This window comes from Zootermopsis nevadensis, unplaced genomic scaffold (genome assembly GCF_977971745.1).
Source record: "Zootermopsis nevadensis isolate Lab colony 2312 unplaced genomic scaffold, Znev_1.0 Znev_ptg000013l, whole genome shotgun sequence".
Classification (NCBI taxonomy): domain Eukaryota; kingdom Metazoa; phylum Arthropoda; class Insecta; order Blattodea; family Termopsidae; genus Zootermopsis; species Zootermopsis nevadensis.
Window position 1 is genome coordinate 4731039 of NW_028259145.1, and position 22699 is coordinate 4753737.

The window sequence follows — 22699 nt, forward strand, 5'->3', positions numbered from 1 at the left end:
ATCCGTATACATTTACCATTATGCCGTCTGTGTAATGTGTGACGCCATTCCATCTGCCAAGATTTTATCACCCAAATAATTTCTGGTGAAGATCACAAATTATCAAATTTAATTTTACGTAATTTTTTCCTACTATTTTCTATTCCATATAATTCGTTCAACTTGAATTTGAGGAAAGACGTTCGTTTTAAAGTGGATGGCTTTGATTTAAGTGTATGAACCACGCTCTATTAACACTCAGTGGATTATGGTTGACCGGCCAACAGGTCATAGATCAGTGCTGACATCTGTCAGATATTTGATATGAAGATGATTGATGGTGACGATCCGACAAGGGTCAGAACCACGCGTTTTATGTAACCAGACTCGAAACTTGAAGTAGTTTTCAGTGTTGTACGAACCGAAGCCTTGATAGTGACCCCCTTAAGAGGATCAGTTGCTAAGGTCTTCAGAAAGTTCTCTAATTTTATGGAGCCTAAAGCTTCGTAACCGTGTTCATAAAACCCTGTCACTCTATTCGTCCTGGGTGTCATAAATCCAGTCTCCATTCCGACTCATTCTTTCCCTAAAATAGATTTTTCGCAGTGTTGCCTTTTATTCTTCAAAAGGTACCTGTGTCACATGTACACTGAAATGTCGAGGCACCTGTTCCAAACACCCTGGCAGTGTTAACTAAAGAGTAAACATCACGAAGTTTGTCGTCACATAACTTGAGCAATTCTCCCTTCCATAGCCTACGCTTACTTCTCTGTCTGTTTCAAAAACCATACTCATTACAGCGCTCGAAAACACCTTCAAATAAGCGTTCATGTCCAAGAATTCGATAGAAGACTTCGAATCCACAAAAGAGAGAAACATTTCGCTTTACTTCGGTCTTCCATCCTGGAAGGTCTGGTACCTCCACGTTTTAACCACCTAACTAACTAGATGGCTTACCGAACCCGAAGGTTCATCACCGAATTAACCAAAGCCCTCCACCGGACCCTGTCCTGGGCCAACAAAATCCAGTCTCCTTCAACTCCTATCTCCCATAGATCCCGCCTGAGATTATCCTCCCATCTACGTCTAGGTCTCCCCAGCGGTCTCTTCCCCTCAGGATTCCCGACCAATGCCCGGTGCCCACACCTCTTGTCCCATCCATGCGTGTCACATTTGTTACACTTTTTTTTATTTAGTGTTCTGTCTGAGGACAGGTCCATATGAACAGGATCCTTCCATCCTTTTCTCGGACTGGGACCTGTTCATATACGTTCTTGGCAGATGATCCAGAAGTGGTTTGCCATTGCCTTCTTCTGTGTGTGAATGCAGTAATTGTTGGGATGCCACGGAGGAAAACTCCGTGTTGCCTAGACCACGGCCTTGCCCAACACAAGTTATAAATTCGGGCACCGCCGGGAATCGAACCCGAGACCCCAGGATTACAAGGCCAGCGTTCTAACCGCTATACCACCGTGGCTGTTTGTTACACGTTGTAGACATTTAATTCACCTTCTCAAGTTTCACGACTACGTCTGTCTCCACTTGTTTGCATCGCCGTTCTGTTGAAGCGGTTGTCCTCATTTGTCTTCCACAATTGTCGTTTTTTCAAAGTAAAATAGAACACGATGTTATTCGGACATTGTCCATTACCTGGATAAAAATGCAAGTGCAGTTCTTGGTTTCAGGGGACGACTTTGTCTTTCTCTGAGGTGAAATGGAGGTTACTTACTGGGTGAAGAGCATTTCATAAAATTAGTTCTTGCCACTGAATAAAATCAGTCAATCAACAATCAGTCTTTTATTTCTGACGGTGTAAAGAAAGAAAATTAAGAACTGAGAACAGAACAAGAGGGAAAGATAAAGGAAGGAAGGAAAATTAAGAACCGGAGACAGAATAAGAATCAAGTATACGAGAGAAAAGACAAAGAATCAAAGGTACAGAAGGAAAAGAAGAACAAAGGAACGAAAAGTCAGGCAGAGAAATTAACGATGTATGCAGCGATAAGACGAGGAGAGGAATAAAAGATAGAACGAAACACAGAGAGACAAAGTTGAGTAGGATGGAGAAGAGACGCTGCTTACAAGTCCCAGTGGCTATATTCTGAAACAGATTCGCAGACGAGCAGCTAGTTAAGTTTGCCCTGACAGCGTCAGATCGCGTAGCGTTTGGTCATACCGGCACGCAATGGGGGTACGTCACAAAGTTTTACGTGCTGGGAGCAACATCTGCGCAAGGCTTTCCCGATCTACGGAGGGGTAATGATTTTTTTTTTAGCCTCCTCATCTAGACCGTCTCTGGGGCCCACCCAACCCCCCGTCCAGGGGTAAAGCGCGATAGGCTCGTGACGCTGACCACTCCCCCCCCCCCATTTAGTGTCGTGGTCAGTAATGAAGAGGACCTGTACCCCGTATGGCGGCAACTTTACATTTACTATGCACCTGGGTAGCGATGGTTTACGATTCCATATTGCCTCAATATCCCTTATCAATGTGGAGCAGGGTAGTAGCGAGCCAACATCCGGACTCCGCGCTCGTCGCCCTAAAATCGCTGCTGCAACTTGGGAATTCTTTCATAAAAGCCGCTGAATCACCTTTTCCCACTCCCAACCTACTTTCACTTCTGTTTACCGTCATTCTCTCTGTTGTTTACATTACACGGTCGAGGTCAGTGACCGACAAGGTCGTTTACGTGCTACTTATACTCATCTTAATTTGAACCAGTTTCACTGAAGATTAATTAAGAGATCTGCTAAGTAATGTAGTCGGCACCCAAAGTTTACGTTAGACCGGGTTTATTTACGTCTCACATTGAACTATAAACAAATACCCCTCTGCTATCTTCCTTATAGGGAACACGTGACTAAATTTGATGTCCGATCCTTAAACGTGTGACTTCGTATGACCGACACCTCCATCACCTTCAGTCACAATCGCCAGTTTCATAAGATGAGTAGTCTTTCATTGAAACACTGAGTTAATGAGATCGGTAACTCTGAGGATTATGGTTACTGTTTCTATAATCTATATCAGAAAGAAAAATGTTAGGAGGTGGCCGTCATGAGGCCCTGACGATGGAGACAGAAAGGACCTCCGAAACGTCGGTAAGCGTCTACCAGACTACACGGCACAACAACCCAGAAGACAATCATCTTCAAACTCACCGCCGTGAAAACCTCAAATCCTATAATCAAATTTGGTATTATTTATGTTTCAACCGTTAATGGTTAAACCATGTGGTTTGTTCTGATTCAGAATTAATTCTGAAATTATGAGTGAGTTTGGAATTTGGCGGAAGGTTGATCAGTCCCTCGCGAGGCCTCTGCCTGCGCTGGACAGAACAGCACAAACGAGAAGAAACATTCGCACATCGAACGGGATTCAATCCCAGTCATGGGTGCCAATTATACAGAGTAAACGAAATTTGGAAGATGCAACTTGTTACTTTGGTGAGGTCTGAACAAGCTTGAACGCATCGCAATAAATGTTTTGAGACCTCCCGAATAAGAAACTGGAGTGATGACTACTCAGTTGCGAAGTTCGGTTCTAAACTGGAGGATAATATTAAATGAGGTGAAAGGTTTTAACATGATTTAACTGGCTCGAGGTATGGCCCAGTGGTTGGCTTTTATGAACATTATAATAGATGCTTAAACTTATTAAGATGCATTATACGTCTTCACTACCTGTCAGGCAAGAATTAACAATATTAACGAACTAAATTGACTTTCGAATGTGAATTTAGCTGTCTTTAATTGTTGCCCAACAATCCAGCAGAGAGCCAACTTATTCTTTCCCTTGAAAACGTGAAATATCACTTTATGATTTACAGTTTTCGCCAGCCAAATGAAGGGGCAAGGAGAAAAACACGTTACAATGAGAATTCTCTAACCCCTGATTCGATTGGCAAGACTGTTCCGCTTTACAGACGTGTCGGAGAAGTTGCCGCTCAGTCACGGGGTTCTTTCGCTGCCTTCGTGCAGTGTTGACTGATGGGGGATTTAAATCACTAGTTCTCGGGTCTGCCAGGCCGTTTGTCGAGAGAGTCGTGGCCCAGCGGCGGCCTGTCAAATTACATTTTTTCCGTATCTCTACGCGGGCATCAGTGAGTTATGTCACACTTCAACCATCATCGCCCTTTTCTGCGATGTAGACCATGGATCGAGTGATGTATATAGTATTTGAACAGGGCATGTATAGTGAAACCTCATTTCAAATTTGAGTCTGTCAGAAAATGTCGCAGAAAGTTTGAGCGCAGAGCGACCTGGGAAACGAACTGTCATGACAGAACAGACATTGCACGACGTTGAACCTGGGAGTCAGACTTTACCAAGAATATCTCTTAAACGACAAGTGCAGGGGAGACAGGTGTTCGCATAACATTTCCACGAAGTTTTTAAGACTGCTACAATTTGAGACAACTGTAGTTCATGTTTTGAAGAAACATGAACTGCTTTCAAGGATAAATCTTTGTGATTAGTTTCTTTGGTCTGAAGCCTATGAAGTTGACCATCCATTAATTTCCTGATTCCACAAGACCTGGGTTTACTTTCCGTGCAGAGTTGAAGTCTGACATCAATCGATATTGGAGTTCAAGAAATATTTCTCTTCATGCCGAAAGAATTGGTGTTTGGTGAGCAGTAGTGCACGTAAGTAGTTGTACGTACGAGGTGCGATCGGAAAGTTTCAAGACTGCGCGTATAAAAACCCGTACACTTATCTCAGGTATTAAATTCATCCATCACCCTCGAAGTAGTTCCCCTGGGAGTGAACACAACGATCCCAGCGCCGCTGCCAAGCCTGGAAGCATCCCTGGAAATCTTTCTTTGTCAGCCTGTCAAGCACCATCTGCGATTCTGCCTGAATCTCTTCTATCTATGGGACCTGTCAGCTGATTCTAATGGAAGAACTCCACATACGACGCATCCTGTCTGAGGACCAGAAGCAGAATCGACTTCCCGTTTGTCAGGAGCTCAAAGATCTTGCAAGAACCGACCCCAACTTCCTTTCTAAGCTCCGTGTGACTTATTCCTCTTCCCAAAGATGAAAATTCAGCTAAAGGGAAGGAGATTTGAGACGATAGAAGAGATTCAGGCAGAATCGCAGATGGTGCTTGACAGGCTGACAAAGAAAGATTTCCAGGGATGCTTCCAGGCTTGGCAGCGGCGCTGGGATCGTTGTGTTCACTCCCAGGGGATCTACTTCGAGGCTGATGGATGAATTTAATACCTGAGATAAGTGTACGGGTTTTTATACGCACAGTCTGGAAACCTTCCGATCGCACCTCGTATCTTTTACAGGGATAGAGTGATGCAGACAGGTACGTGAATAACTTTCCTTAGCCCACTTATCGCCGAGCTGCGATAAGAAGAAAGACTACATGATGTTTTCCATCAGGATTCTGTTCAGCTCCTACGGTGTGGGTAAGTGTCTGGGAGGACCGCAGGTGGTTTAATGACCTCATAATTCTCCGTGGTCTGTGGCCCCTCGTTCCTGAGAGTTAGCACCTAGGTGGGTTATATTTGTAGAGGTGCAATCAAATGCCCACAGCCTCGAAGATTTAATCAATTTCCGGGGAAGAAATTCAAGTAGTTAACAGTAACGTGTTACGCTGATTGCATTCGGTTAAGAAACCAAAATGTCCTTCGCCTGCTGGAGCACTGGTCAGTTTTTGTCACATTTTCTAAACGCTGTTTTTTGTGAAAGTTTACCGTCGAACTAAAGCTAGCTTCGCCGCGGCAACGTGCGGCTTTGCAGGCCGCCAACACGGCCAAACTGGACGTAATGAAACCTGTGTATGTACACTCGGAACGACTGACCATCTGAATGACTGGTCTATGGTAAGGACGGAGACGAGTATGACGACAAATTATATGTCTGGGGCGTCGTTATGAAGAGAACACCAACATTTCAGCCGTCTAGCTATGTATTTTCATGTTGATGTGATCATCACTGCGCCTGCGCAGTTGCGACAGCTGGTGCACTGCGGGTTACCAACGCTGTCCTGAAACATTATGACCCAACCACGCCACGTGTCACTTCTGCATTTGTTAAGTGCAGGTCCAGTACGCGAGAGCTTGCAGTTTGTTCCTGCCTTGCCAGACGACGTCTTATCAGGTGTATAGGTTGTTTGACCTGGGATGCGAGGGTGGTTATATATAATGAATCTTCAATAGTAGAAGCGTACCATTCTCATGGAAGAACTGAGGAAATTCGCCAATTATTCTTGATGTCTGGCCTCTGAGCTTAAAAGGAGACCTCGGGCCTCCAAGAAGCGTTCATTTGCATGACATAAATTGAGATAGAACGAAAATGAAACGAGGTAATTAATGCGTACAATTTCGCAAGTTTCTTAGGCGCCTGGTTATGAAGTATTTAGTAATTAGACCTAACTAGTTTGTTATTTGGTTGATTAGTTGACTGGTTATTTAGTTTGTTAGTCACTACCACTAACAGCAGACACGCAATTTGAAGTCTGTTGGAAAATTTTAAACGAAGTGACGTCCAGATCTTGATTCTAAAAATTGTTATGGTGCTAAAACAGCAAAGAGTTCCATATTTATTTAAGAAATAAAGTAGGACACGTCTTGTAATTTTCTTTGTATGTCTGTCGCCTTATGAAACGTTTGCATTGCCGCAAAATGCTGTAATAAATGGAACTGTTTGTGTTGATAAAAGATTTCTGCAGATTCACACAAAACGTTCCTTTCAGATCAAGATTGTGACGTCTGCTAAGTGTTTGCATTATATTTGTACGTAAGGTGGTTGAAGAAATTCTCCCGAAGTAATGCGTAAACTCAGTTCACACTCTACGAAGCGAAGTCAGCCAACAGAAAAGTAATTTTCTTGTGTAACAAATAAACATGTGCGTAATGTAAAGGAATAGGAGATATGGAGAAACGTAGACAAATGTAGACCAAAAGAGGATGAATTTTTTGTGTGAATGTATGTATCTGGTACAATGGAACTGGTACATAGCACGTGTTAAAAAAAAAGACAAGACTTCGCAGAGGCGCCCAAGAGTCGACATGGCTTTATCGATTGGCTGGTGGCCTGCCAGGTCCGGTCTGGGCCTTGCAGCCAACAGCTAGGGTTTCGGCAGCTACCAGGCTCCTAGATGTGTGTGGGTGTGCCCCTCCTTGTTTAACAGCGCACTGCCTTCTGGGTTTATTAGTTGTAAATACGTGATTGACAAGGCAAGTTGCCAGTGGACGTCAACTTATGTCAGTCAAATTCTGTGACGAGCATATTCATGGTTTCTGCAACGCCTGAAATATTGCCAGCACACTAAACCCAAAGGGTTGGGATGATATTAGCATGAAAGGAGGATGTGAACATAAATACCAATTTTTATTCTGGAAACTTAAGAGGAAGGAACCATTTGAGAGGTTAATATTGAAAGAAGGTAAGTTTTGAAGGTGTGGATAGAACGACAAAATGAGGAATTTTAATAAAAGTGTATACGTCTTTGTCTATATGTGCAACTATTCTCAGAAAATGCCAATAAAATTCTTCCACCACTATGAGAGTTTGCTGGGATATCGGCACGTATAAATATTTGGCTATGATTGGTTATTGATTATTGGTTATTTCACTGCAGGCTCCACTGTAATGAGTCCCTTGTTACCGCGACACTGCACGTCCTCTGGATGCCGATGCAGGACGGTCACGCATGTTTTGAAAAAGTAGTCGCAGGAATGTCGATAAGGGGTGGTGCTCTAGCTTGGCGGTTGTACGAGGACCAAAGGCTATAAAACAGTATGCTCATAATTTTTACACAGCCTGGAGTATTAGCGGATTACGTCTGTACTTTCCGGTTTGGTGCAAGGCTGGGAGATCCTTAAGAAGAATTTTTGCCCCGTAGAGGCTGTTTCATATAGATTTATGCGGCGGACGATCCTGAACACCTTGAATAATGATAAGGTAAATGTCTGGAAGCAGCCTTGGTTCATTTCAATGCATTGCGTCTATGTTTAGTCGGGTGGGTAACAACAGTGCGAGGATACATACAAAATATACGCACATGCGCACGTGCATTCATAGGTACGTGAAACGTATCTGACATCGTAAAGGATCAGTAAATGTTCCACCTTCTTCTCTGCTTAATGATGATTAAGGCTGTGTTTACTTGAGGTTACTTATGACGACCTGGACCCTGAACTTTCTTTATAGAACATCTTGTTAGCAGATTATAATACTGTTTGTTTGATGATCAATTTTGTTAAGATATTCAACATCATTTCGTCAAATATGAACCCACCGATTACTGTCCTCTCATCGCTCTGATGATGAAAGTAGAAAACTCGTCCGAAACGTCGTTGAGCTTGTACCAGACTTCAGGCTTAACGTTCCTAGAGTCACTCGTCTTCGTAGTCGCCACCATGGGAACAAGAATAGATCTTTATTTCATCCGTAGCACTGACGGCAAAGCAGCGGGGGAGAGAGAGAGAATTAGAGAGAGAGAGAGAGGGGGGGGATGCTGGATTGAATGGAGATAGAAATTGTTTGGCCCCGAGGAAAACTATCCCATCGCAAGCTGTCCACCACAATTCCCACAGGAAATTGATTCCATCCTTTGGGATGAAGTGGGTGGGACACCGGACAAGATACAAGGAAGGGAGGAATCGAATTTAGGGACTAAAACAGTGGGAACAATAAAGAGTGCAGAACGCAACGACCTTGGGATGCCCGGGGCTCTGAATCGCGTCAGATGCCGATGAGTAGCCTGACCCATGCCGGAGGAGACTCCGTAGTATTTTGGGACCTAGATCACGTTTCGTACTTTGGATTTGTGTTCATGCATCATCGTCACTAGTTCCAGAAGGCGATGTCATCTGGTATCCGCACATCTGCCACCTTGTTTGGGTCTTGATGATTTATCTTGTGGATTTGCGATTGAATTCGGTACGAACGTTCGTACAAAACGTTGTGGGAAATTGTTAATTTTGACTCATAATCGTCTAATATTCTCCTCCCCACCCTCCGAATTGCAGGAAGATCAGATAGAACTTCGATATTCTTACCGTAATCGACTTATAACAAGATGATTTGGTACAAGAGATAAGAGACAGATCTGACTTGTATCTAAACATTTCATTTGAAACTGTTTTCAGCGTCGTGAACATTTAACGACGTATGAGAGAAACACTTTGTGCTTCTGTGCAGTAAAATTCCTTGTCTGTTTCCTGTAGAATAATATGTGGGGAAAATAGCTGAGTATAAGCCAATGACCTGTTTCAGATGAAAAAACTAGTTTTAATCTTACAGACTCGAACTTATAAATGACTGTAGGCCTATTCGCACTTAGCTCTTATTTTTGCAGTCCGTCGCCTTAATTCATCCACAACCTGAGGTCGTACGTTGCCGTGGTAACGAGGGACGCACTTAACATGAACCGTGGACCCTGTACGAAATTAAGCCCTTCTACTAAACTAAACTCACATTCAGACCACTGAAATAGATTGCGTGGCAGTAGAATAAAATCGGTCTTGATGCCCCAAGTCTTTGTCTCTCTCCCGAGAAGGCTAAAACGTTGTAATGAAAAAATCACGTCTGGCTTTTAACAGCAGTTCATGCGTATTAAACCCAGTTTAATTTCCTCTGTCATTGTCAGCTGTTGTAATTCCCATAAGAACGGTCTCATCTCTGTGCAGTGTAATGAGAAATCTTTAACTTAATTTTAAAGTGGGGATGCAAATTCAGATGTAATTACTACAACTCTGCTAGCGAGATAAGAGACGCCCCATTTTAGTTTGAAATGACATCATTCTGTGCTTGATAAATCCGGACCGGTTTATGGTCCCCTGCATTTCGGGCTGTGGCACAGACATTCATGCCAAGATTCATATTTCAGAAGCTACAGTTCACGGCAGATAGCTACATAGTCACATTACGGTTGCATATGTTTACACTGTATACAATAAAATACTGTAAATCGCTGGTAGATACGTGTCTGAACATGCCAGAATTTTACATTTCCTGATCCTGAAAATTGTCACATGCGATCTGAATACATTGCTTCATAGCGCGCGTAGTTCTCAACACAAAAATTTCAAACACAATTATCAGATACATTTATAAACAGTTACTAAATTATTATATGATGTTATTTATTAATTTTCATCACCAGAATTAAAATTAGGTGTGGACATATTGCGGTCCTCAAATTGTATTTCATGTTTGACCCATTTGGTTTCGTAAAAGTAGGAAATACCTTAACCACCTGAGCAACTGTAAGCTTCTGGTGGGACGCACTACACCATAGAGGTAATTAGTGAGTGTGTAACTGCACGCGTCATCAGCGGAGTTCGTATTTATTCGCTGAGTGGACACTGAGGTAGCCCGACGTTTTAGAAGGTTGGTATGAACGTGAAAATGTCGTATTGTTTGTTCATCATGTGAGCCACACGTGCATAATCACCCTATACCTTAAAGCGGAAACGCGGCCACATTACGAAGCTACAGAATAATGCAGATAGAGATTCAGTTCCATTTATATGGTAATTTTGGCAGCGAAGAGTTGAATGCTAGGAAGCGGTATATTTTTGGCGTGTCTGTTTGTCTGTCGGTATGTGCATTAACCTCTTTCCACCACTAACATAGCCAAAAAATCGTACTGCAACCTTTTATCGTTCATTCATATTTTCTCTTACAGCTTAGATTCTCAGGGCGACCAAATGTCCGCGCTTCGGGATCTGGTGGAACAATCGGCATTCATTTGGCTGGTAAATAAATTTTCCTCCTTTGTGGAACCCGTCGATTCACCGATAGGCTCGCCACTCCTCGTCATTGCTAATAGATCACGCCAGGAACCTAAATATAAGACGCCCAGACCGGACGCGAACACTTTCCTTTCCCGCCACCCCATAGCCATTGGAGACGAGGCTGCTGGATTAGTCCTAGACCCGGTCTGTACACAGGCGAAAAGAAATCCCTGCCCCTGTCGGGAATCGAACCCGTTCCTTTGCAGTTTGACGTCTTAAATCTTGATCGTGTTCCTCGTTCCTAAATAATTAAACTTTGCCTGTGGTCCAGTGTATTTCTTCTTTCAGAATCTTTGCTTAAATATTCGGATCCTGAGCTGCCAAAATTGTACTTTGTGTCTCTCCCTTAACGTGTCCAAATTTGAGCCGCGGGTGGGACTGTTCCTTGCCCAACAAATATTTTTGTCTGAGCTACGTGGAAATTGCCTGTTCATTCTTTCTTCTTCCCCATTTTACTTTCATGTTCTGAACTGTTATATATATTTTTTTATTTAAATTGTTTCGCTTTGAAAATATTCCTTAAATTTGTCAGCTGTTTTTAGCAGTGTTGGTTTTGTGTTGAGTAGGTTTCGTTAAAATTTACATCCTTTTTTCCTACGTATTCCACCAATTAAATAATTTCTGCTTTGTGATCTCCTTCCACCTGCGTTATTCCTCTTACGGTAACATATACGAGCGATCTCTCTTCTGCTGGGTGATGTCTGTCTACGGATGGATAGAATTTTTCTTGTTTTTCTGTCCAGCTTTTTGTTTCTTCTTAATTCCAGTTAATAATTTCGAAATTAAATAATTAGCGCTGGTACTTATAATGATCCCAATGCTTCAATTAATTAATATTATCATCATCATCATCAATATTATGTCTGCTGTTACCAACGCCACTACTAATTATTAAAATTGAACCCTGAAGTTCATCACCGTGTGCACAGAAGCCCTCAGATTGGTCCGTATCCTAAGCCAGTTCAATCCAGTCCTGACATGTCGAGAGATCTCTTCGGTCGCACATTTCCAATAAGCTTATGCCGGCTCTACCATTGTTTTGGTTCATTCGGTTTAATGATGTAATGCCATGAAGTGCCAGTGTTCTCACTGTTTTGCGGCCGTAGGACGTCGATTGTATCCCGGCGAAACGTCAAATCTGACAAAATTATAAATAGATTTAATGTTGTTAGTCTGGACAGTGAGCGTTTAATTAACGAGAGACAGCCGAGGGGTCGGTCAACGAACGAATACCAGCGTAAAAGAGACGTCCCATCGCAGGGGTACAAACTTTCCTTCTGGTGAAACAGCAGAACTCCGCAGTTCGAATGAATTGGGCGTCCTTTTCCGGGGATAAAGAGGCCCGGGGCGTGATGCTGACAACTCTCCCCCATCTAGTGCCGAGGTCAAGAATTAATAGGAACTATACCACCTCTCCCCCCAAGCGCCTACATGGCGTATAGTGGGACAGCTTAACTCTACTTTTCTCATTTTATAAGCAAGGACTGTCACACGTCATCAGAATACCCGTATGCTTCTGTCCGTCCGTCCGTCCGTGACCTTTAGAATGAACTGACGAATTTTAATGGAGGTAGCTCACAGTGCTAACAAGTCCTTTATGAAGAGTGTTCTTCATACCAAAGAATAAAAACGCGAGGTGTTGCGAACGTTTAACATTACTCGAGACACAACATGAACAAGAACAATTTATACACACAGATAAGCAACTAATATAATATATAAGACTTGAGGTTCTCACAGCGGTGAGTATGAAGATATCCGTCTTCTGGGTTATTGCGTTTCAGAGGTCATACTGCCTCCGTCATGACGGAGGCAGTATGACCTCTGAAACGTTGGTTAACATCGACCAGACTACACAGCGCAACAACCCAGAAGACGGAAATCTTCATACTCTGTTGACGGAGGCAGTATGACCTCTGAAACGTTGGTTAACATCGACCAGACTACAAAGCGCAACAACCCAGAAGACGGAAATCTTCATACTCTGATGACGGAGGCAGTATAACCTCTCAAACGTTGGTTAACATCGACCAGACTACACAGCGCAACAACCCAGAAGACGGAAATCTTCATACTCTGATGACGGAGGCAGTATGACCTCTGAAACGTTGGTTAACATCGACCAGACTACACAGCGCAACAACCCAGAAGACGGAAATCTTCATACTCTGATGACGGAGGCAGTATGACCTCTGAAACGTTGGTTAACATCGATCAGACTGCACAGCGCAACAACCCAGAAGACAGAAATCTTCATACTCTGATGACGGAGGCAGTATGACCTCTGAAACGTTGGTTAACATCGACCAGACTACACAGCGCAACAACCCAGAAGACAGAAATCTTCATACTCTGATGACGGAGGCAGTATGACCCCTGAAACGTTGGTTAACATCGACCAGACTACACAGCGCAACAACCCAGAAGACGGAAATCTTCATACTCTGATGACGGAGGCAGTATGACCTCTGAAACGTTGGTTAACATCGACCAGACTACACAGCGCAACAACCCAGAAGACGGAAATCTTCATACTCTGATGACGGAGGCAGTATGACCTTTGGAACGTTGGTTAACATCGTCCAGACTACACAGCGCAACAACCCAGAAGACAGAAATCTTCATACTCTGATGACGGAGGCAGTATGACCTCTGAAACGTTGGTTAACATCGACCAGACTACACAGCGCAACAACCCAGAAGACGGAAATCTTCATACTCTGATGACGGAGGCAGTATGACCTCTGAAACGTTGGTTAACATCGATCAGACTGCACAGCGCAACAACCCAGAAGACAGAAATCTTCATACTCTGATGACGGAGGCAGTATGACCTCTGAAACGTTGGTTAACATCGTCCAGACTACACAGCGCAACAACCCAGAAGACGGAAATCTTCATACTCTGATGACGGAGGCAGTATGACCTCTGAAACGTTGGTTAACATCGACCAGACTACACAGCGCAACAACCCAGAAGACGGAAATCTTCATACTCTGATGACGGAGGCAGTATGACCTCTGAAACGTTGGTTAACATCGTCCAGACTACACAGCGCAACAACCCAGAAGACGGAAATCTTCATACTCTGATGACGGAGGCAGTATGACCTCTGAAACGTTGGTTAACATCGATCAGACTACACAGCGCAACAACCCAGGAGACAGAAATCTTCATACTCTGATGACGGAGGCAGTATGACCTCTGAAACGTTGGTTAACATCGACCAGACTACACAGCGCAACAACGCAGAAGACGGAAATCTTCATACTCTGATGACGGAGGCAGTATGACCTCTGAAACGTTGGTTAACATCGTCCAGACTACACAGCGCAACAACCCAGAAGACGGAAATCTTCATACTCTGATGACGGAGGCAGTATGACCTCTGAAACGTTGGTTAACATCGATCAGACTACACAGCGCAACAACCCAGAAGACAGAAATCTTCATACTCTGATGACGGAGGCAGTATGACCTCTGAAACGTTGGTTAACATCGACCAGACTACACAGCGCAACAACGCAGAAGACGGAAATCTTCATACTCTGATGACGGAGGCAGTATGACCTCTGAAACGTTGGTTAACATCGATCAGACTACACAGCGCAACAACCCAGAAGACAGAAATCTTCATACTCTGATGACGGAGGCAGTATGACCTCTGAAACGTTGGTTAACATCGATCAGACTACACAGCGCAACAACCCAGAAGACAGAAATCTTCATACTCTGATGACGGAGGCAGTATGACCTCTGAAACGTTGGTTAACATCGACCAGACTACACAGCGCAACAACCCAGAAGACGGATATCTTCATACTCTGATGACGGAGGCAGTATGACCTCTGAAACGTTGGTTAACATCGACCAGACTACACAGCGCAACAACCCAGAAGACGGATATCTTAATATAATATAAATATAAACTATCAGAATGTCGACGTATTTTTATTCCCTCCAGTTTAGTATAGTGTGACGTGATCGTATGGACCAACTCAGACACGTTTTGTCTGTGTTTATCTCCGTAACAAACGCCTCATTAGAGCACCTTCTAATATTTTTTATGATATTTATGATTTTACCAACATCATCATCATAGACCAGAAGCTGGTGTGTCTTATCAGAACCAACCTTCTTCCACTTCTCATGCGAATTACTGGTATATTCTAAAGCGAACATGGAACACAATGGCGGTAAACACAGTGTTTAACATCAAAATGAAGAAAATATTAATTAGACAAAAGTTTCTGTCTACGGGATTGGCTAAAGATCAGTACAAGAACTTGACAGCAGAGTTCCTGTAGGCACATCTGCGTATTCTGTGGTTACGCGGACCACAGATTGGGTGTCAACTTTCTAAAGCATTTTAATGATTTGTTGGTTCAATAACGAGAGGGGAAAGGTAGGAAAAGAGATTTACAAAAATAATCCTTTTGAATTCTTCAATGTGTCATGTAAAAATTGACCGCATTTAATAAACCCATTCAACCACACGCGGTGTTACAAACATTGAAATCTGACAGGCTGTTAGTACTGCTCTCTGCCAGACAAATATTTAGTTACAAAATACGGGCTTCAGATGGAGAGTGCATTTGTGACACTAAACACCGCCATGGTTTAGAGTCAGATAGATAAGACCGGACAAAATGCGTCATGGAATTTGGTTCACATTATTCGTCCCACAGTGGATGGTCTTGCTTTTACGTGAAACCGTTGGCAATCCTCAGTCTCAGAGTCGGAATAAATTCGCCTGTATGCAAAAATTACAACAAACACTGTCCAGTACTGAATTCACGGTGATTTGATTCGCCAGTCCAGTCACGTGTTATTTATCACTGGATCAGAAGTTTACTAGACAAGCCAAATTGAAGCAATAATTAGGAAGACATAATAAAGCCTGCAAAGAAATTAATGTTGATGAGTAAAAAAAAAACTAAAATATTTTGAACTGAAACTAGCAAGTTAAAATTTAATTCATGAATAATTTACGAACACGCTAATTTGCGGTATGTTTGCTGTGAATCTGTTCAGAATCCTTTATCTTCCCTGATAGGAAGTTGAGCGTAAATCTGCATTAAGGAGCTCCAACATTTGTAATCGCCTCCAAGTTTTTAGGATGATCAAATTAACCAGGGGGAGAAGAGAACTGCACACAAATGTTTTGTCAGGAAACCTGAATAAATAAAAGCTCTTTGAGTGCTTACGTGTAGATGGGAAGATAATATTAAAATCTAACACTAAGACCGGCTATGGGGCCCACCCAGCCTTCTCTACAATGGGTACCGGGGTAATTTCCCCGGGGGTAAAGCCGGCCGGGGCGTGATGCTGACCACTCACCCCCATCTAGTGCCGAGGTCAAGGAAGAGAGGGTACCAAGATCAAATCTCGACCTGGAGACCGGCTACCCTGTCTGAGTATCATCGTGGATTTCCACAGTCGTTCCAGTAAATGCCGAGATAGTTTTCAGTCAGGCCACGACCCGCTTCTTTCCATGTAATTTTTAGTTAATTATTCATAAATCAACCCAGGACTCGGCGCTACACTTTCTGATGCGATGTTGGCACTGAGTTAAGAGAAATATGTGCGCACGTAATGCGGGTGGAGGCAATACATTCTGTAGGCGAAAACACGGTGGAAGATTACTTTGTGGTTACTTTCGTAATTAAAAAGCTGGATGTAATTTTACAATGCAAACAGGAGTCCTAAAACGGCAGGTGTAAAGGTTGGAATAAATGTCTGACAGCCGCTTTTTCCCTTGTCAGAAACATCAAATGCCCTTTCGCTCTTCCAACGTTATTCTTTTACTGAGGTAAATATATCACGGCGGTCGCCTCGCTTGTGTGCACAAAGTTCAGATCAGAATGAACTTCGCATCTCGTCCTTCATACACTGTAACTTTGAATTATCGTGGGATGAAAATTTTAAGTAATATAGAGACCAAATACAAACTAAATAACAAAGCGTGTGAAAGTTTTTACACTGTTAGAATTCTAGATATCCAGACTCAAATCTCTACCAATCTTCCGGTTATATTCAGAGGCTTCAAGGTATTCCTCTGTCTCTCCATCGCCCTGATGATGGAGGCAGCAAGGACCTCCGAAACGTCGGCAAATTTCTACTAGACTACACGGCGCAGCAACCCGGAAGACAGCCATCTTCATACTCACCGCCGTTAAAACCTCAAATCCTGCAGAGTTCGTTCCATAGTTGAGCTTAATGGAACCAGGACTAACAAAAGAGAATACTTCATTTCGGGGACTCTATCGTGTCGAAAAACAGGCTTGCTGTCTATACGGAAAGGAAGTTTATATATTGGCTCTATTCTAAATATTTCCTGTATACATGCTTTACAATTGAGATAAGTTTGATTAAGACATTGCATATTTAATTTGAATTAGTTACGCTTAAGATGGGTCTGTGGTAGCTGAATGTAATGTAAAGTAATGTAATGTAATGTAAGGTAAGGTAATGTAATATTTTATTTATTATTTATTTAGTGTTCTGTCTGACGACAGGTCCATATGAACAGGATCCTTCCATCCTTTTCTCGGACTGGGACCTGTTCATATACGTTCTTGGCAGATGATCCAGAAGTGGTTTGCCATTGCCTTCTTCTGTGTGTGAATGGAGTAATTGTTGGGATGCCACGGAGAAACCGGGGAAGCCCCCGGAGGAAAACTCCGTGTTGCCTAGACCACGGCCTTGCCCAACACAAGTTATAAATTCGGGCACCGCCGGGAATCGAACCCGAGACCCCAGGATTACAATGCTGAGTAAAGAGATGAAGTTTCCTAAATAACATAACAATGAAGTTACACCTTTTAGTTTCCCTTTTTCGTAACACATTTTTGTAGAATTACACTGACCCTAAAATATAGACGTATTTACGTCAAAAAAGTTAAGGACTTTCTCAGTCCTGAAAAATTATCCAAGAAAGACGAATGAAATAACCGAAATACTAGCCTCAGTTTCCTGGGACGTTCAAATCGTCACAGAATCTGATCTGTGATTCTGTGCTGTCACACGTTTTAGGTTGATTTTTCCTTTTCATAATGGAATTATGTTAATGTATTAAGAGTAGTGTAATTAGGTTTTCCACGCACATAGCTCGCTTTTCAATAGTTGCCTTCTGGTAGCTCAGTTTCTCTTTTGGAACTCATAGACACTTCGCCAGTCAAGACATTTTTCAATTTTTACGGAACTCGAAGGTTTATTGCGATATCCATAAGTGCCAACGAATGGATTCTGTCTTCAGCCGAGTGAATCCAGTCCCCGCCTTCCCGCCAGATACCCAAAAGACGGACATTTATATTATCCTCTCATCTACCACTAGGTCTTACAAGTGGTTTTCTTTACATAAGAAACATAGCGATTAGCAGACATCTATTAAAGATGCCCATTATGTACTGAGTTAAATGAATCTTCAATACTTATATTTTCTGTCCTAAACATTAGGATGTATTTTTGACCAAAAATTAGGTTTTATGCAATGACATTCGTGGTCACTGATCAGGTCAGATGATTCCGAAAGTCTGTGAGCCCATAAACAAATACGTTCCTTGTCTTTTGTTAACTTACATTTCGCGTGTCTTACACGTCAAATAGGTCACAGATTAGTGCCGTGTTTTGGACTAGTCTGTTATTATTGACCCAGGCTCGAGGCGAACTGACCAATGGTATTCCAGAAATATTCGATCCGCTATTACGTCGTCTGCTTTCTTCTAAGTATAGTGCAGCCTACACTGACATTAGTGGTTCGTTTTACGCCACTCATTCTTGGTTATTCAGAGCTTCGGGTCGCTTCGTCAACGGATTGCAACACGTGAACGATTTTACGTGTGATGCGGGTTTATACAACGAAATTCGATTTGTAATTTAAGTGGAAAAGTGCGTAGTGATTAGTTTTCCGTGTAAAATATATCGCTCGCTCTGTGTGTTCAATGTATTAACATTTTTTGGCGTGCTTTTCCAGTACTGAGGTGTTCACCGTTCATTTACTCTTGAGTTTGATCCTAAACTTGGCGCACTCTGACGTCAGATGGAGGTTCGCCAATTTGGGTGACGCTTGCAAATTTGTGAGTTTTGGAAGTCGATTGAGACTCGAAGTAGAATTTTTGTCAGCCCACGGGTGTAGAATACTGAGAGTTTCGTGATGAATTTCATGCATTTATTTTAAAATTATGCAATTAATTTTAATTTCTACTTAATACAAATAAACAAAACGAATTAGTCTGATGCGAGTTAAAATGTTGTTATTTTTATCTGCTGATATTTACTGGCGCTGAAATTTTGCCACAGAAGTCCAGATTCGATCTCTGTGTTTTCCATGATGGATTCGTGTTTCAACCCTTGGAGCTGAGGCAAGTTTCTCTCAAAGCACTTCGGCTCCTCCTTCCCCATTATCGTCACAGCAGTGCCCAGACGTTACTTAATTTTATTACGAAACCTGAGCAGCCTACACTTTATTACGACCTCTGACCCGGTGCTTGGCTGAACGTGTTTTAATGTTTTGAAGTGACATCTTAGATAAAAACCAATACATTTATAGACTTTTATTTTGTTCGTATTCTTAAATTAATTACGGTTTAATCTTCGTCTTGAAATATTTAGCGTATTTCAGGTGAAATAAGTAATTCGTTGTTTTGAAACTCTATGAAACAGCAGTAGTGTTAGACAGTAATTAAATGTGATATAACCATTATAAAACTTTTGTTTGAGCTGACTGAAACAAAGTGAAAGTTACTGACTCCTTGGAATATAGACTCCCAGCACAAACAATGACACCGCCTCTGTCTAAGAAGAGGATCGATGCTTCTATTAAGGGTGAGTGAAAGACGAAGCCTAATGCATACTTTCTTTTCGTACTTTCTCCTTTGACTCTTGTGTGATTTAATGGCTTGCAAGACACACACAAATAAACGTGTATTTACTTAGAATATATCTTATGTACTGTATTTTTCTGGTTCGAAAACTCTTATGCAGTGAAGAGTAAGGCTGAAAAATTGAAATTTTTATCGAAATTGTTTTATTTGTAGCTCAGACTGTATGGCTTCTAATGAGAGGGTGACAGTGAATTGGAAAGTATGTGGAAGAAAGCGGTCTTGGCCTAAGTTAAGGGACGGCCCGGAATTTGCCTGGAAGGACTGAGGAAAACCACGAAGGACCCCAGTCATAATAGCCGGTCTCAGGACCGAGATTTGAACCCGGGACCTCCCGAATACGAAGCAGGAATGATAAACATTCGACCGCAACATTAGGTTCGAAAGTGTTAGCCGAATTAACTCCATTAACATGCCATGAGAGAACCCACCGTATTCTGACTGATAAGTTAACATTAAAACTCGTGGGGGGGGGGGGGGGTTCCGGTGAGTGATTTCCTCGATTCTACATTCGTTTAATTCTGATTTTAAACATTTAACTGGTAACTTTATGAGGCGCGAAACGTGCGTGGTTCATAATTTGGGCACAGTGAGAACTCCTTCGCTCAGCACTACTCAATTGTTCTGGATATTTGGCTGCACGCGTCGTCAGACATGGAATGAAGAACATTTTTCAAATAAAGAGAAACCTTCGTATGAGTGTATTATGGGTGTTAGGCACGTTCAGAACTGAGAGTCGTCAAAATCCGCCTCATGGTATCACCATGTCTGTCTGTCTGTGTCACTGTCCGTGAGTACGCATACAACTCCGTAACCCCCGAACGGATTTTTACGAAACTGACACTGGGAATTTTTTTTAAAACGTGTTAACACGTTAAGATCCTTAATATTGGATATCAGTAACGAGCACTTTGCATGAGGAACTTCTACGTTTTTGCTCTCAGGATATCCGTACCTGGAAAATTTCACCATTGGAAAATATACCATTTCTTTCAACTCACACATCGAAAGTTAATTTTTGGGTAACGAGCATGAATTATTACGCTATGAGTACATTTCCTTTATTTTCATATTTCACTGTTACACGTCAGCATACGCATTTTAACGCATGTGATTGGTAAACTTTGATGTCGTGTATTACTGCACTGCATGTTTCAGAATTTCCACGTTAAAATCACAGAGAGAGCAAATGGATAGTTTAATACGCAGACTGTGATATTCAAAACAAATGTCCAATTATTGATTGTGTATAAAGCATTCAATTTAGTAACTTTTGATACCGATAAAAAACAATTATTACTATCATTCACATTTACAGTGTATTATTTGTACTGAATTTGTGAGGATAAAAGTGTGAGGGAAGCGATTTTTATTTAATATTTCCTTGATTTGTCGTTCATCCACACTCTGATTTCACGTGCTCTTATCTGACTGTAGACAATTTTATGTCCAAAATCTTTCAGTGTAGAAGCGTTTCTGTTTCTTAAAGCGCACCAGTGACTCATATAAAATATGAATTATTATGTTAGCCACTTAAGTCGCTCTTACCGCAAGGTTCTGCGTCTTCAATGTGTCCAGAAAACCTGAGCTTCAGACACGGATTTTATTCTTTTCAGCGTGGACCCAGGTATTCTGGGAATCTGATTAAGATACCAAATTTTGAATTTTTTATGTAAATTGCCTAATTTAAAAGGTAAAAGCGCTGTTTTAAGTACGCGATTTCGGCAGATGAAATTGTTTGTCTTCAGTCAGATTCGAACATGGAACTTCGAAATCGTAGCGCCGATTATTAATGTGGATTTTAATACTGAGGACCACTTTTGTTCGTTAACGAACGTCACTGGGCAATGCTTGTCATGCCAGTTGTCTTGGGGTGGAAATTTCTTAGCGTGTAGTTGAATAACATAAAACTACGCAGTTTAAATGTGCGTTTGTGTTAATACAACATATTAATTGAAAGAAACATTTACCGAGATTATGACTCCAACCCGCAAATTTAAATTCCCATGAACGTTAACGCAGCGTTCTACTCTGCCGACTCGTCCAACAGCGAATATAGATTTTCAGGTTCAGAGTGGTGTTTGCCTACGTATTTCTGTCTTTCCTGTAAGTAAATATAATTAATGGAAGGCAGGAAGAAAATCAACATTGACACAAATACAAAGATATTGCGTCTCTTTGGAGTTTTGAGGCCAGCTGTACCCTTTGTACGTTTCTGTTTCGGACTTAGAAAAACTCAGGTCTTCAGTTTTGTTCCATTGTACACACATTACATATATAATTTATTTTGTTATGTATATGTTCAGTGTTTTGTTCACAAAATATGATTAAGCGTCACTAAGCTAAGAAATAATGTAAGGACCCTGCGCTTAATATCTACAGTGTGGATATAAAACTCTCCAGAAAATTTAGAGGTAAATAAAATGACATAAAACGACAGAATTCGTGAACGGGTCGCGACCCATCAGCTGCAACAGAAGACGCCGTAAGGCGTCTGTTTTATTTACGTAGGCGGCACTCCCATTTGGCTCTCGCGTCAAAGTCCTCAACCTGGACGACGCGTTCATTCTCTCTCCCGTCCTCCGCGGACCGGAAGGGCCTCTTCAAGGTTAAGTTGGTATCCGGTGGTAGAAGGGCTCCAGTGATCGGCCCCAGCCCAAAATAAAGTTCAGCAAGAGCTGAACGCCATGTGAGGCAACGTGACCTACTTGCTATCGATCGTGCTGATTCGACTTGGCTACTTCAGGGACGCGACTGGCGCTTGTCATGTTGAGCCATATTCACTACTAAAGCACGTCTGTCGTCTGCAGTGAAGTGCTTCATTCGCCGTGTTCTAATTTGTCCCTTTTGTCTTCGATTTTAGAACCAACTAGTTAAAGAATTATAGACAAACCACGAACATAATCTCATTTGTGTACACGGTGATTACGTAGTGCCTAAATTACCTTGAACAGTCGTTTGGAAACATTAATATGGGAGGAAACTTACCGCACAAACGTCTTATTTTTTATTTATTTCTTTTTATATCGTTACGTTCTTATTTATTTATTTATTTAGTGTTCTGTCTGACGACAGGTC

General features: G+C 42.1%; 1 protein-coding gene across 6 annotated transcripts in view; it reads left to right on the plus strand.

Moving 5' to 3' along the window:
* Positions 1 to 22699, plus strand: part of kcc (solute carrier family 12 member kcc) — a 412357-nt gene that overhangs the window by 236052 nt on the left and 153606 nt on the right. Inside the window, exons 1-2 of one of the 6 annotated variants that reach the window (XM_087348458.1) lie at positions 18468 to 18817; positions 19353 to 19565. The exons of 3 other annotated variants lie outside the window; for them this stretch is intronic. In XM_087348458.1, the coding sequence (XP_087204584.1) occupies positions 19520 to 19565 (46 nt within the window). In that variant the 5' untranslated portion in view covers positions 18468 to 18817; positions 19353 to 19519. Of the gene's footprint in view, positions 1 to 18467; positions 19566 to 22699 lie in introns of those variants that run through there. 2 more of the 6 variants (XM_087348459.1, XM_087348457.1) reach the window with 2 other exon arrangements.